Source organism: Platalea leucorodia, assembly GCF_965183815.1.
Source record: "Platalea leucorodia genome assembly, contig: HAP1_HAP1_SCAFFOLD_59, whole genome shotgun sequence".
Classification (NCBI taxonomy): Eukaryota; Metazoa; Chordata; class Aves; order Pelecaniformes; family Threskiornithidae; genus Platalea; species Platalea leucorodia.
This window is the reverse complement of record NW_028121451.1, coordinates 381,553-396,747: the sequence shown is the minus strand read 5'-3', so window position 1 is coordinate 396,747 and position 15,195 is coordinate 381,553. Positions and strand designations below refer to the sequence as shown.

Below are 15,195 nucleotides of genomic sequence, written 5' to 3'. Positions count from 1 at the left end.
TTGGGGGGGGCTTCAGGAGGGCAGAGGGGTGCCCGAAAGGTGGTGGGGTGTGGACAAGCTGGAACATGCCCAGGGGCTACGGCCCCCTCCTAGGAGTCCTCCAAAGGGCCTCCATAACAAATCCTGTCACGTGCAAAGAAGGGGCCGGTCCTGTGAGCTGGACTGGGAGGCCCCCACATCCCAGCCCAGCCCTGCAAGGTGGCCATGCAGGCTTACTGGGGCAGACTCTGGGATTTGCACAGTGCAGCAAGACACAGGCCATATGGGCTGTGCAAATGGAAAACCAGGATGAAATGCAAACTCGGAAGTACATGCGTGTGGGGACAAAGAGGAAAAGACCTGAATGGGATCCTCAACAGGACCACGCGAATGAGAAAAAGCAGCCAATGGGCCTGTGAACAGCAAAGTGCATTTTGAGGTATCACACTAAGATGGGTACTGGTGGGGAGCTCCCTTTCCCCATGGTTGTGGGGGATCTCACAGCTACCTGCCAGACCATTTTGGGGTGCAGGCTAGAGCTACGTGTTTTGCCTTGTCCTTACGTTGATGTCCTGATCGAATATTTCAAAAATCTCCAGATGACTGAGTGAGGGGAGAAGTCGGGACAGTGCTGTGCTTTGCACTGCTGTCTAAAACAACGTTGAGAACACACTGATGTCGTAGCTATTGCTGATGAGTGCTGCCATAATGTCAGCGCCTTCTCTGTTTCTCACTCTGCCCCCACAGCGATGAGGCTGGGGATGGGCAAGAGGCTGGGAGGGGACAAAGTCAAAGCTGACCCAAATGGACCAAAGAGATATTCCATGGCATATGGCGTCTTGTTAAGCACTAAGTCTTGGAGGGGAGTTTCTCCAAAGTAGCCATTGCTTGGAGACTGGCTGGGCATCAGTCTGCTGGTGTGAGTGATTGCTTCTCCATTGCTTGGTTCCTTTCCTTCTTTTCCTCTCCACTTATTAAACTGTGTTTATCTTGGCCCATGCTTTTTTTTTTCTTGCTTTTGCCCTTCCAGTTACCTCCCCCATCCTGCTTGGAGGGAGTGAGCGAGTGACTGGTTGGGGGTTTAGCTGTCGGCTGAGGTCACTCCACCACACCAGTACACAGGAAATACGTTGGTATGTGCTTGTGACGTCACTGGAGTCTGAGTACCTCAACGGCAAGTACATGGCAAATGGGCAGAGTTGCTTATGAGGTCACTCTCAGACAATAGGCCAGGAGCTGACCCATGGCATGTGCAGCTTGTTGTGAGGTCTCTGCTGCCTGAGTAGCTGCTAGGCCAGGAGCAGGCCCATGGCTTGTGTCTGTGCTTCTGAGGTCACTCCTGCCTGAGGAGCTAGTAGGCCAGGAGCAGGCCTATGGACTGTGTGAGTGCTTGTGAGGTCACTGGTGCCTGAGGAGATGATAGGCCAGGACCTGGCACATGGCTTGTGAATTTCTTTGTGATGTCAGTGCTGCCTGAGTAGCTGGTAGGCCAGGAGAAACATGTCTTGTGCTGGATATTTTGAAGGTCACAGGTGCCTGAGAAGCTGGTAGGCCAGGAGCAAGCACCTGTCTTGTGTAGGTGTTTGCAAGGTCATTTGTGACCGATGAGCTGATGGGCCAGGAAGAGGCCCATGGGTTGTGTAAGTGCTTGTGAAGTCACTGCTGCCCTGGTAGCTGATAGGCCAGGAGCAGGGCCATGGCTGGTGTAGGTTGCTGTGGTGTCACTGGTGCCTGAGTAGCTGAGAGGTTAGGAGCAGAACAATGGCTTGTGTAGGTGTTTGTGTAGGTGTTGGGTCATTGGTGTCAGAACACCTGATAGGCCCAAAGCAGGCACATGGCAGGTTTAGATGTTATGACATCAACTGTGGCTGAATGACGGATAGGCCAGGAGCGTGCACAGGGCTTGTGTACGAGCTTGTGATTTCACTGGTGCTGGAGTAGCCTATAGGCCAAGAGCAGGCATATGGCTTGTGTGGGTGCTTCTGATGTCATCAACATAGTATTTGGACCCCACCCAAACATGGCTTTTTGGAAGAACCATCATCAGCAGAAGCCCGTGCACAGCACCCACACCCGTGTGACAGTGTAACTCTTGAGCAGACAGCGCTGGCAGCAGGAGGGTGTGGGGTCACCGTCACTATAGCTGCTGAGCACCCAGTGGTGGCTGTAGGAGGGTGTGAGGTCACCGTCACTATAACTGCTGAGCACCCAGTGGTGGCTGTAAGAGGGTGTGAGGTCACCGTCACTCTAACTGCTGAGCACCCAGTGGTGGCTGTAGGAGGGTGTGAGGTCACCGTCACTCTAACTGCTGAGCACCCAGTGGTGGCTGTAGGAGGGTGTGAGGTCACCATCACTATAACTGCTGAGCACCCAGTGGTGGCTGTAGCAGGGTGTGAGGTCACCGTCACTATAACTGCTGAGCACCCAGTGGTGGCTGTAGGAGGGTGTGAGGTCACCGTCACTATAACTCAGAAGCACACAGCTGTGGCAGGAGGAATGTCTGAGGTCCCGTCACCGATGGCACCGCGTGGCCGTGGGGCTCGGTGCAGAGCGGCCGTGTGCATCAGCGGGGCATGCCGGGGGCCGGGAGCTGCCCGGCCCCGTGTCTGCGAGGCCGAAGGAGCAGCCCCTGCAGCCCTGGCTGGAGCAGTCGGGGTGGGGGTGGCTCGGGGGCACCGCAGGGATGTGCCTGGGCACGGTGCCAGGAGGAAACCACAGACTTCCTGCCCGGGCGCTGCACTGCAGGGGGAGCGCGGGGAGCGCTGCGAGGCCACGGGGGCTGTGGTTTGTGCACCTGCAGGCTCCAGCTCCCGATGCGCCTGTGGGGAAGAACGGCCCCTCGGGGACAGGCTGAGAGTCAGGGGCCTGACGGAGCCTCTGGGCTGCAGGTCTGCTGCCAGGGCCAGGCCATGGCCCAGCTCGGGCTCCTGCGAGGGACCCAGGGTGGGGCTGTGCAGGGAGGGACGGGCGAGCCAGCCCTCCTGGGATGGAGCTCTTCCCCTGCCCAAGGCCCTTGCCCAGCTGCTGCTCCCAGCACAGTGGGGTCTGTAGCAGGGGCAGGGGCTGTTTCCTTCCCGTCCTGACAGACCCCAGTGCAGTCCCAGCTCCGTGGTTCCCACATGTCGGGGGAAGTTGGACACTCACACCTTGGGTTCTTGGATGAGCCCACCGTAGAAGATGCTCAGAACTCCAAGTCCCCACAGCAGGGTGCAAGGGGTGACGGAGTCATTTCCCCTCCACACTCAGCTTCTCCCATGATGATTCCCTTACGTAGCAACCATGATACCCGTAGCGGGACACATATGTCCCTCATATATGGTCATGAACAGCGCTGGAGAAGTTCATTGGAGGGCTGGGCTGTGTCGGAGGGGAGATAGCTCCCGATAACGTCTCAAACGGTGCTGCTGCTGCTTTGATTGGCTCCTCCTGCAGCTGGGTCGGCATCTGCAGAGATATATTACCCTCCCATCGTCGTTGTCCCCGTGAGTCCCCAGGAGCTGTGGCAGGGAGTGGGGTGCAGCAGGGCTGTGCCAGCAGGGCAGGAGGCTCAGGATGGGGATGGAGGCACTCCTGTCCCCTCGGGTGCTGTGGCTGCTGCTCTGGGTGCAGCTGTGCAGGGGTAAGTGCCGGTTCCCTTGTCTCACAGCCCAGGGCCAGTGGGTACCAGCGGGGTCATCGGGATCCCTTTGGGAATGGGGTTTCTTTCCAGGCTCCACTGAGACAAGGGTCAGAAGGTGTTCAGGTCCATGGACCTTCTGCCTTTCCCTGTGCCTCTCTGTGTTTAAAGCAGCCCGTGCCTGGCTGCATTTATGGACTCCCCCATCCTGGGTGACCCTTTTGGGACCCCTTGTTCCCCAGTTCTGTGCCCCTGAGGCTGGCAGTGGCCCAGGTGATGATGGCAGCACTCAGCGACCCCCAGGGTACAGCCAATCTCCAGGGTGCCCCGGAGGGTTTGTGTGCTGCTCCCTGCCCCAGGGTGCAGGGGAACCCCGACCCCAGGAAGGCAGTTTGTGCCCCACAGAGAGAAGGGGCCTGGGCTGTCTGCACCCACAGGTGGCAGAGAAGTTTCCTTCCTGGGGGCCCTGGCCAAGCACAGTGGTGGGCTGATGCCTGGGGCAAGGAGACGATATGGGTTGGGGGGATCCTTGGGATCATCTCGGTGCTCCCTGAGGACATGGAAAGCCCTGGGGGTGGTGTGGGTTTGGGTGGTGGCAGGGCAGGTGGTGGGCAGGGGAAGCTGCGGGCCTGGGGGCATGGGGCTTTCCAGGGTGTGCTTGGCTGGGGAGGAGACGGTGCCCTGTGCAGGGCCTGTGGGCACGGTGTGTGGGTGGGCATGGGCAGGGGGCTGTTGGAGTGGGAGGAGGTGCCAAGGGCTGTGGGGCAGTGAATGGCCCAGCAGGGCTGGAGTTGACCCCCCCCAGCCTGCACAGCCCTTGGGGAGAGGAGGGACCCCCACACTTCCCCAGGGGCAGCTCAGGGAGGAGAGGGCTCCCAGCCTGGTGCTGTGACTCGACTCCCAGACCTGCAGCCTGGGGCTCGGCCCTCTCCTGACCGGTCCCGTGTTTTGGTGTTTGAAGGGGCTGCGGAGGTGAGGCTGGAGGCTGGCGGCGGGCGCTGTGCTGGGAGAGTGGAGGTGAAACACCAGGGCCAGTGGGGGACCGTGTGTGGTGACTTCTGGGGCATGGACGATGCTGCAGTGGTTTGTAAGCAGCTGGGCTGTGGGTCTGCTGTTGAAGCTCCTAAGTACGCACACTTTGGGCAAGGATCTGGCCCCATTTGGATGGATGATGTTGGCTGTCGTGGCACCGAGTCTGCCCTGTCTGACTGCAGACACAGAGGATGGGGTAAACACAACTGTGATCACAGTGAGGATGCTGGAGTGACGTGTTCAGGTAAGGGGCCAGCCTGTTCCCTACCTTTGTGGTCAGGATGGGGGAAGGGACCTGGCTGTGCCCTCAGGGAACAATGACGGGGTACTGGAGCAGGGCCCAGTGTGGCCAGTCGCACTGCCGAGCTGGGACTGTCATTGCTGGTTTCCCCAGTCCCTGAGGAAAGCCCAGGGGTAACTTGCCACTGCCTGGCCCCAGATGCGGCTCAGCTCAACCTCCTGGGGCTGGGAGATGAATGGCCCACTCTGCTCCGCAGTGTCTGTTCCTTCCCATCTCTCTCCTCTGGCTCATCCAGGAGCTGCCTGGCAGCACTGAGGACCAGGTGCCCCCATGCCAGAGGCACTGAGCACAGCTCACGTGGCCACCAACAGCCCCTGGGGAAGGACCCAAGATGGCCCCCAAAGCAGAAGGGCTGCTCAGAGGGGAGGAGCACTGGGCTTGGGCAGAAGAGCAGGGTGGCCCATGGCCACCTCATTCCTTTCCCAGGGTCACCCCATGAGAGCCAGCCCACAGGGAGTGCAGGCAGTGGTGACCTGCTTCCCAGCCTCTCCTGCCTGCCCCAGCCCCTGGCTGCCCTGTGCCACGGGGGATTTGCCAGCACTTTCTGGCTCTCCTTGGTGCCTGTCCTTGCACTGGGAGCTCGTCTCAGCCCAGGGCTGTACCTCTGCCTGCTCTCCTGCCTTCTGTCCAGCCATTGACCAGGGATGTGCACGCCTGGCAGTGCACTCTGGCCCCGTCTGAGGACTCCTCCCCAGGCAAGCGCTGCAGCCAGGGGCTGGTGAAGACAGAGACCACATGTACACTCGCAGTGCATCTGTGCCCTGTGACATGTCCCATCTAACAGCAGTGCCCCACTGACCTGAGAACCACCTGGGAATGTGGTGCATTTCTGGTGGCTCCAAGGGTTCCTCAGCCAGGCCCTGAGCTCAGTGGGCAGAGCAGGCTGCAGCAGCCAACAGTGCCTTGGCCAGTCTCCCTGGGCCCCAAGTGCTCGCAGTGCTGCCAGGAAGCCCAGGGTCTCCAAAATGGCAGCAGTTGGTCCGAGCAGTGCCTACGGCTGGGGGTCTGGGAGAGAAGCAAGCCCACAAGTGCTGTGCTGATGTCTGAGGAGCGGCAGGGTGTCCCTGGTGTGTTTGTGCCATCAGCAGCCCCTGGGAGCTGCTGGGAGGGCCGTGGGGCTCTGTGCCTGTGGCCACCTTGCAGACCAGGTGGGACGTGGGCATGTAACTGCCAGAGGGCTCTGGGAACTCTCCGGGGACTCTGATTGCTCCAGGATTTGTCCGGCTGGTTGGAGGGGAGAGCCCCTGCTCAGGACGTGTGGAGATCCGCGATGGGAACCAGTGGAAACCTGTCTGTGACTCAGACTTCGGCCCCAAAGCTGCCAACGTGGTCTGCGGGGAGTTGCAGTGTGGCGCAGCCCTGCCTGTGCCCAGGGCAGCTCACTTTGGAGAAGGTGTTGGTGCCATGTGGGACAGAGAGCTGCAGTGTGTGGGGAATGAATCCTTCCTCATCTCCTGCCCCAGGGGATCCCGCAGGGACCAGCCCTGCACCCACACAAACGCCGCTGGTGTCACCTGTACCCGTAAGGACTGAGGGTGGGGTGTTCCATATCTGGGGGTGTGCTGGGGCCAAGGGGAGCAGGGCCGGGACAGTGCCATGCTGTGCTGGGTGTGAGGGCTGGAGGGGTGATGTGGTTGTCTGCAGCCCTAAAATCAGGCAGAAAGAGGAGAAAGACAGGCTCTCCTCCATTTGGCTGCTCCTCCAGCTCCTGAGGAAGTGAGAGCACAAGTCCACCCTCCCTCATCCTTCTCTGTTCCCGATGACACAGGGTTCAGGCTGGTGAACGGCAGCACGGCGTGTGAGGGGAGGGTGGAGGTCTATGTGCTGGGGACCTGGGGCACCCTCTGTGCCTCCCGCTGGGATCTCTCGGACGCCCACGTTCTCTGTCGTCACCTCGACTGCGGGTTTGCTGAGTCCATTCCCAGAGGAGAGCGTTTTGGGAGAGGCACAGGACCTGTCTGGAGAGACTCATTCCACTGTGATGGGACTGAAGCCCACCTGGGACAGTGCCCAGTGACCGCCCTGGGGGCCTCACCGTGCTCCCATGAGAACGATGCTGCTGTCATTTGCTCAGGTGAGTGCTGGGACAACGCTGTGTTAACTCCATTTGTCCCTTGGGTGTGACATGGCCACCCAAAGCAGACCCCATTTCTCGCTTGAGAAACCCTGGTTCACCAGGAGCAACCTGGAAGACTTTGCCTGCTCTCACTGACTGCTCTGATGTGTGAGAGCTGAGGAATGAATGAGGTCAGGCATCTCCCCCAGGGCAGTGGCACACGCCATGGGGCCTCTGCCAGGGCTGGGCTCCTCTGCTCTCCTGCTGCAGGACAGACCCACAACAGGGCTGCGGGGCTCATCTCCATCCCTCTGGCTGCAGACAGCCCTGTCCCAGCCCCACAGAGAGGCCCAAGGACCCCAATCCCACACCTGTGGGGGCTACCTAGGTGCCCCCGGCAGCAGGCCTGGGGTGTGAGCTGCAGAGTTGGGCTGGGCTGTGCCCTTGCTTCTGGTCAGCACAACACCCAAACTTGTCCTGTTTGATCGGAAAGGCCCCCCTTGCTCTGCTCCCTGCCAGGGACACAGGCTCCCAGGCCCAGATCCCCAGGGATGCAGAGGGGCAGAGGCGTGTGTGCTCTGCCCCATGGCTCAGCAGTGCCAGTGGCAGCGCTGAGGTGGGGCAAGGCTTGTCCTGGGGCTGCCTGTCCCCAGGCCACCGCCGGCTGCTGCTCCCTCCTGCGGGAGCTGCCCCATCTGCCTCAGCAGGGACGTGTTGGGTGGCTCTGCCCCACCAAGAGCAAAGAGAGGGTCTTGCTCAGGAAGGCTCAGGGACTGGGGAAGCAAGCATGTGGAAATCTGCTCCTGAAGCTGACCGCAGAGGGCTGGGGGCGGGCGGGTGAGCTGCAGGGGGTTGTGAGGGTTGGAGAGCCTGGAGAGGTGCTGCAGGTTTGTGGGCTGTCTGGTGCTGCTGAGGGCTGGGGCATGGCTGCTCTCCCCAGGCCCAGGCAGCTCCACAGCCCTGCGGCTGGTGGGTGGAGGGAGCCGGTGCGACGGGCGAGTGGAGATCTTGCAGCGCGGGACGTGGGGCCGAGTCCTGGATGAGCAGTGGGACATGCAGGAGGCCAGCGTGGTGTGCCGGCAGCTGCGGTGTGGAGAGGCAGAGAGAGCCTACAACCCCCCGAAGCCTCAGAGAGGGACGGGTCCCGTGGGGCTGCGAGGGGTCCGGTGCGCAGGGCACGAGGCCAACCTGACCCTCTGCAACACCTCCCTGCCCATGAGCGCGCTGGCAGCAGGGATTGCAGAGGACGTGGGGGTCGTTTGCTGGGGTGAGTGGCACTGCACAGGCCCCCCCAGGCTCGGGGCTGGGTGGGCAGCCGGCCCCTGATGGCAGCTGGGGTTTCTTCCTGCTGCAGGGAGCCGGCAGGTCCGGCTGGTGAACGGGCCCGGGCGCTGCGCTGGGAGAGTGGAGATCTACCACCAGGGCAGCTGGGGGACTGTCTGCGATGACCAATGGGACCTGTCTGATGCTGCTGTCGTTTGCCACCAGCTGGGCTGCGGAGGGGCGGTGCAGGCAGTTGGCTCCGCTCGGTTTGGGGAAGGCTCTGGTCAGATATGGCTGGACAGCGTGAACTGCTCCGGGGCCGAAGCTGCTCTCTGGGACTGCCCGGCAGGGTCCTGGGGGCAGCACGACTGCGGGCACAAAGAGGATGCAGGAGTCGTCTGCTCAGGTCTGTGCTGGGAGCTGTGGTGGGAGCCCAGTGCCCGGGGAGACCGGGACAAGGGGAGAGCCGGCAACAGCCGAGGCTGTCCCTGGCTGCCTCTGAGCCCCTGCCTGAGCCTGTCCTGGGGACACCCATGCACAAACCCCCTCGGTCCCACTGGGGGCCCCTTGTAAGCTGAGCTGTCCCCAAGGGTTAGCGCGGAGGGCATGGGTGTCTGTCCGTCAGGGACTTCTCTCTGCCCCTGGCAAAAGGGTGACTTGCTGGCCGTGCCTCTGCCTGGCTGAGGGCTGGGGGGTGAAGAGGCTTCTCTGCTCCCATAGCCCCAGACCAGCCTGTTCCCCTCTGGGCTCTTTCCTCCCAGATTTCATGGCCCTGAGGCTGCACAACAGCACCAGCTGCTCCGGGCGCCTGCAGGTGTTCTACAATGGCAAATGGGGGAGCGTTTGCTCCAACTCAATGACTCCCAGAACGGTGTCGCTGGCATGCAAGGAGCTGGGCTGTGGGGATGGAGGGACCCTGGAAACACGCCTGCCCTATGGTAGGGTGTCTGGCCTCACCTGGCTGGATCGCGTGGAGTGTGGGGAGAGAAACAGCTCCTTCTGGCAGTGTCCTTCTGCTCCCTGGGACCCACAGTCATGTGATGACCTGCGAGACGAGACCCACATCACCTGCAATGGTAATTCGGAGCTCCCCGGGCACCAGCATCCCCCCAGCTCCTGCTCCCTGCTGGGCACAGTCAAGCGCAGAGACAGGGCCCACAGGGGCTTTGACTTTACGGGCCAGACCCTGCTGCCTGTGGTGGCACAAATGGGACTTCAGCTCTCAGAGCCCCACACATTCCCCAGCTGTTGTCATCTGGGCTCCCAGCAGCACCCAGGGGAGGCAGAGGTGTCTGCAGGCGAGGTCTCAGAAGAGCCCAGCCAGGGCTCCAAGGAGCGTCCCCTCCATGGACACCCTCCTGCTGCTCTGTGAACCAGGGTCCCTCTGGGGCTGAGCAGTCAGGGTCCCCCACATTGCCGTGCGTGTCCCCTGAATGACTGGGGTTCAGCTGCTGCCGTGAGCGAGGCGGCACGGGGAGGCGTGAGCAGAGCTCAGCCCCACGCTCTGCTGCACGACCCCCTTCAGCAGCCCCTTCACAGCAGCATTTCCTTCTGCAGGGAGTCGGCCAGAAACACCCGCGGCCCTGGGGACCGTGTGCCCAAACTCCACGAGCTGCACAGGTAGCTGCTCCTCTGCATGCCCCTCTGGCCTGGCAGGGCTCTGCCTGCTGTCCCGGTGCCCTGGGAGGTCTCTGCCTTCTCCAGACAGGGAGAAGATTCGTGCCGTGGGAGGCGAGAGTGGGTGCTCGGGCAGAGTGGAGGTCTGGCACCGCGGCTCCTGGGGGACGGTGTGCGACGACTCCTGGGACATGCAGGATGCCGAGGTGGCCTGCAGGCAGCTGGGCTGTGGCCCCGCGGTGTCTGCCCTGGGCGAGGCTGTGTTTGGGGAGGGGACGGGCCCCATCTGGCTGGAGCAGGTGGAGTGCCGGGGGACAGAGCCATCTCTGCAGGACTGCTGGGCTCGGCCTGGGGACAGCGGTGCCTGCCGGCACAAGGAGGATGCTGCCGTGCGCTGCTCAGGTGAGCGGCAGGGCTGGGACCCTTGATGGAGCTCTTGGCAGAGCTCCTGCGAGCAAGGCCGTCCTTGTGCAGCATGGGAGCCTGGTGCCTAGTGGGCAGCAGCCTCTGTGGGGCTGGATGTCCTCTGGCTTCTGCCTGCAGGGCCCTGCAGCCCCCAGGGGCATCTCCTGGGCTGCCTGCGCCATCCTGCCCAATAGCCAGAGCAGGGCCCTGGGCCCTGTCCTGGCTACCCTGACCAGTTGTGCAGGAGGGGCAATTTGGGTGGGATGTGTCAGGGATACATGCACACACGCACGCACACACGGCGTGTGAGAGAGGAGGCTCCCTGGTACCTGCACACCCACCCTCTCAGCCCAGCTCTCCTTCTCCTCTTCTGCAGCTGCACCCAGGACAGCAGCACCAACCCCCCGACCAGGTAACCTGTCCTCCCTGCTGGTGCTGGGTCTTCTCAGGGCCAGCTGTGACCCATGGCAGGAGTGAAGGGGCTCCTTGCCAGGATGTGAAACTCCCAGGAGGAGGCACTGGGATAGCAGTGGGGTGCGGGGGTTGGGGAGGTCTGTGATTTCCCCATCAGGGTGGGATCTTCCTCATGACTCACTCCTGGGGTCATCTACCCCTGGTGTAATGGGGGTCAGGACTGGGGTGTCCCAGCCCCCCACCTCTCCCAGGCCTGGTGCTGCCCTTTTTGTGCTCCTGCCATGCAGATCCCACCCGGGGCCGTCCGTCCTCCAGCGGGAGAGTCTCATTGCCCGTCATCATCTGCATCATCCTGGGGGCCCTTCTCTGCCTTGTCCTGGCCCTCCTGGCCGGGCAAGTGCGAAGCGCCAGGGCTGGGCGCGGAGGTGGGTGGCGGGGAAAGATGCCTTCTGGCAAGGCCAGGGGTGCAGTGAGGTGTGAGTGAGTGGCACAGGCAGAGCTGGGGGGATAAGGGTGTGTGCTGCCTTCATTCCCATGCACCGCCTCCTTGACTGCCTGACCATGGGCCACCAGCAGCAAGGGGCAGAGAGGGTCCAGACATGGGGGGAGGTAGGGATGGGGCAAGGACAGAAATGGCAGAGCTGGGCTGGAGGAGATGGGAGCAGAGGTGAGACAGAGGAGGACATCACACTGGCAGCTCTCTGGGCAGCCCTGGAGGGGGCTGTGGGGCAGGGGAGATGCCAGGAGGAACGCGGGGCAGCAGGGTCGATCCCCGTGGTTGCAGGCCCTGAGGATGTTCTCCTGTGTAACCCTGACCTCCCCCCAGCAGGGAAGGGGCCATGCTATGGATCTATGGGGCAGAAAGGGGAGAGGAAAGGCGGGAGCTGCTCCAAGCTCAGCATGAGGGACCTGACCCAGGGGCCAGAGGGGCACAGGGGCTGTTTCTGAGGGGATGGTGTGAGGGTATCACTGCCCCAGGCCATGTCCATGGGGACATTGCCCTCACTGAGGACGTGGTAGCAGTGACCAGACAGCACAGCAGGGCTGTGCTCTGGCGATAGCCTTTTGCTGGCCCAGAGGACCAAAGCTGGGGGAGCAGAGCAGGATCCTGTCCCGTCTCTGCCTATCCCTAGGCCAGCCCTGCTGCTGTCCACAGGCTCTGGGAGAGCTTGGGAGCCCTTCCCTGAGGCCGTGTATGAGGAGATCGGTTACAGCCCGGCGTGGGAGAAGCAGGCGAGGTTCAGAGGCTCAGGTGGGTGTGGGTTCCTCCCGGGGGGCACATCTGCCAGGCTCTTCCCCCTCACCCCCCACCCATGGCTGACCCCCTGCAGTCCCCTGGCCCATGGTCCCTGCAGTGCTGGGGCTGTGGGGGCTGTGGGGAGAGCAGCCAGGTCCTGGGCCCAAGAGAGGAGCTTCCTCCCCACCAGTTCCTCCCCTCCCAGCTGGGGACAGCCCCTCCCTGCCTGTCCCTGCACCCCTATGGGACACCTGAGGGGGGAGGGAAGGGGCTGTCCCAGGGCAGCTCTGGGAGCCCCTTTGAGACAGGGTTTGTCCCAGGGGAGCAGGGTGAGTCCTGAGCCCTTCTCCCCACTCAGCCCTGCCTCTGGGGGTCCCCCGTCCCCAGCAGCACTGACCACAGGCCTGGTCAGCAGAGCGCACTCCCCTAACAGCCGCTGCGCCTCTCTCCAGGCTCCTTTTCAGAGGGGTCCCTGACCAAGCTGCAGCCCTACCCCGGGGACAGCAAGGAGGAGGATGGTCCGGGATCAGCAGCAGGTAATAGGGTGCGGGAAGGAGTGGATCTCTCCTCCCCGCAGACATGTGAAGAACAGCGGTGTCACTGAGTGTCACCGTCGGAACTGGGGAGGACATGGGGGGGGGTCTCCTGTGGTGCTGCCAACACCGGTGTCTGAGCCCCATGTCCCTGCGCATCCTCCCATCCTCTGCTCTGCAAATGTATCTTCTCCCTGTCACCAGCTCCCCTCTCCTTTCAGACGTCCCTGTCCTGCCTGGAGGTGACCCAGCGGATGGCTATGATGATGCCAGGGAGGTTTCTGAGCCTGGGGAGGATCGTGCCCCTGGGCAGGGAGGCTGGGAAATGGCCAGGGCACAAGAGGAGGCAGCAGGGCCCAGGGATGCACCTGGAGGTGAGAGGGAAAGAGAGCACTGCTGGTTCCTGGGCTGCCATCCCTGGTGCCAGATGAATCGTTGCTGTACTGAGAGCTCAACCTCCTGGGATGGGGGAAAATGCACCAGGAATTTTCCTTGGGGTTCCAGGGGTGGGAGAGGGAGTTGAACATCTCCGGACTGGTGAGGAGAAGGGAGGAAGGTGATGTACAGAGCAGAAGGGGCCCCCCATGCGGCGAACGAGCAATGGCTGCCTTGCTGCTTGCAGGGGCAAACGTGTGCTCCCAGAGACGTGCTGGGGCCCCTGGAGCTGAGGGAGATGCCTGGTCCCTGTCCCCAGAGAGCACAGGCTATGACGATGCTGAAGAGGTGTCTCTGGCACATCCCCCTGAGGACACACAGGCTGTGCCACCGGAGCTCAGTGCACAACAGTCCCTGAGCCCCGCGCCAGGAGAGCCCGTCCCTGCCATGCAGCTGGGTGCAGCCAGGAGGGAGGAGAGGTCTGTGCAGCTGGGAGAGCCGTGAGCACCAGGGAACCGTCTCCCTTTTCCCACGGGCAGCAGAAACAGCCGGGCATTTCCTCTCTTTGTATTCCCCTGTTTTTGTATCGTGCCTCCATTTTTGTTCTTATTAAAAGCCTTTAGGGGTTTGAGCCAGAGCTGGTGCTTGCCTGGCCCGGTGTCGGGGTGTCTCCCTGAGGCTGATCGGGAGGAGCAGAGCACAAGGACATGGTGGTGGGGAAGGGGCACGTCTCAGGGACAGCAGTCTCGGGGTCAGATTGTGGGGCTGCAAGAGCCCATGGTCCCTGGGGACATTTCCACCCTACCAGCCTCAGTTTCCAGCCAAAATGTCTCTCTCCAAGGTCCCAGGAGTGTCCATCTCTTCACCTCGGGGTTCCCCAGTTGCTCTTTCCTCTCCCACGGCAGTGTTGCCCCATTCCCTACTGGGAGCTCCTCCAACCCCTGGGGTGACCCTGGGGGTGGCCCAGGGGGAGCCCAGGCTCACACACCCCTCTGCCCTGGTCCCTAGGGCTTTCCTGCTGGCAGCTCCCAGTCCCAAGCCAGCCCCTCCATCCCCAGCCCTGGGCCCATCTCTCCCTGTGGAGATGCAGGGCTGGAGCCTGCCCTGCTGGGGGTTTCCCATGGGATGGGGCTGTGTTTGCAGTGTCCATGTGTGTCACCCATCCCCTTGGGGGTCTCACCCTGGAAACGCTGTTCTCCTGTGGACGTCCCACAACCGTGCTCTGCCCAGCGTGGGGCAGCAGTGCAGAGGGTTGGGGTCTCACTGTCACACCCTCGGGGAGGTCCTCGGGAGCTGCAGGAGCAAGCCCAGATCTGGGGCACAGGGATGATCCTGCATTGCTCCAGAGCACAGACCCAGCCTGCAGGGCCAGATTGTTCAAGCCCAAAATGCTATGAAGCAGGCTCTCTCTGCTCAGGTGTGCAGAAAAGAGCATTTGAACCCTCCTGAGATGGGGGAAGTCCGGACTGCCTCTCCACTGGGGCCTGATCCTGGCACAGGGCTGTGCGACAGAGCACTGCCCCTCCACGTCTCTGCAGGGCAATGGGGCAGAAGCAGGCTCTTGCTGCAGGCACTGCTCCCACGCTCTGGCCCACCCTGGGGTGCTTTGATGGAGAGGAGCAAAGCCCTTCCCTTGAGCCTCCTCTGCCCCCCAGGGCTACAGCCCTCTGTGTCACATCTGTCCCCAGCTCCAGAGCAGGAGCCGAGCAACAGGCTGAGGGAAATGCCCTCCCTGGGCTGAGGTGCCCCCAGGCTCTGATGGCAGCCCAGGGCATGCGGTGGAGGGGACACAGGTAAGGAACCCTTACCTTTGGGTAAGGAAAGCGGGGACAGTTGAGACACTTGTGCTATTGGCCCTGGGTCCATAGGTGCTGAGGGGATGGAGAACAGAGAAGCTCGTGCGATGCCAGGACATGCAGAAGACGGTAAATCTGGAGAGTAAAAATGACGTTGAGTGGTTGATCTGGGGCTGTTGTGAAGACACAGTATTAGATTTGGTCACCTTCCGTGCTAGACCCCAGGGGAGCCAGTGCTCGCATTTCTGTCCTGACTTGTGCCCTTGCAGCAGGGAGGAGCTGATGCAGAGGGCTGTTGATGTGGGGCCCCAGAGGGATCCCCCTGTGCTGTGTATCTCCCTGCTGATGCCCAGAGAGGAGCACATAGGTGTTTCATCAGTCATTGCAGCATGGGAGTGAGGGGGGCCAACAAACTGCTCAGGTCAGCGTGTGACTGAACAACACTGGTGCCCATGCACTACAGCGGATGATCCTCAGCACAGCTTTGTCAGCTGTCCTGGGCACATCAGAGGTCTTAGTGGGACAGAGCTCCCTCCGGAGGGAGGATGCTGCCATTCAGGACTCAGCTCCA

The 15,195-nt window shown here is 62.1% G+C and overlaps 1 protein-coding gene across 1 annotated transcript in view; it reads left to right on the top strand.

The window, feature by feature from the left end:
• Positions 1-3,098: 3,098 nt before the first annotated feature.
• The window catches only part of LOC309603356 (scavenger receptor cysteine-rich domain-containing protein SCART1-like), a gene marked incomplete at both ends in the record, with an annotated part of 39,608 nt that continues 27,511 nt past the window's right edge, over positions 3,099-15,195 (top strand). Inside the window, 4 exons of the mRNA XM_082338225.1 lie at positions 3,099-3,186; positions 6,697-7,002; positions 7,931-8,251; positions 8,339-8,653. Coding sequence (XP_082194351.1) covers positions 3,099-3,186; positions 6,697-7,002; positions 7,931-8,251; positions 8,339-8,653 — 1,030 coding nt within the window. The remainder of the gene's footprint in view (positions 3,187-6,696; positions 7,003-7,930; positions 8,252-8,338; positions 8,654-15,195) is intronic.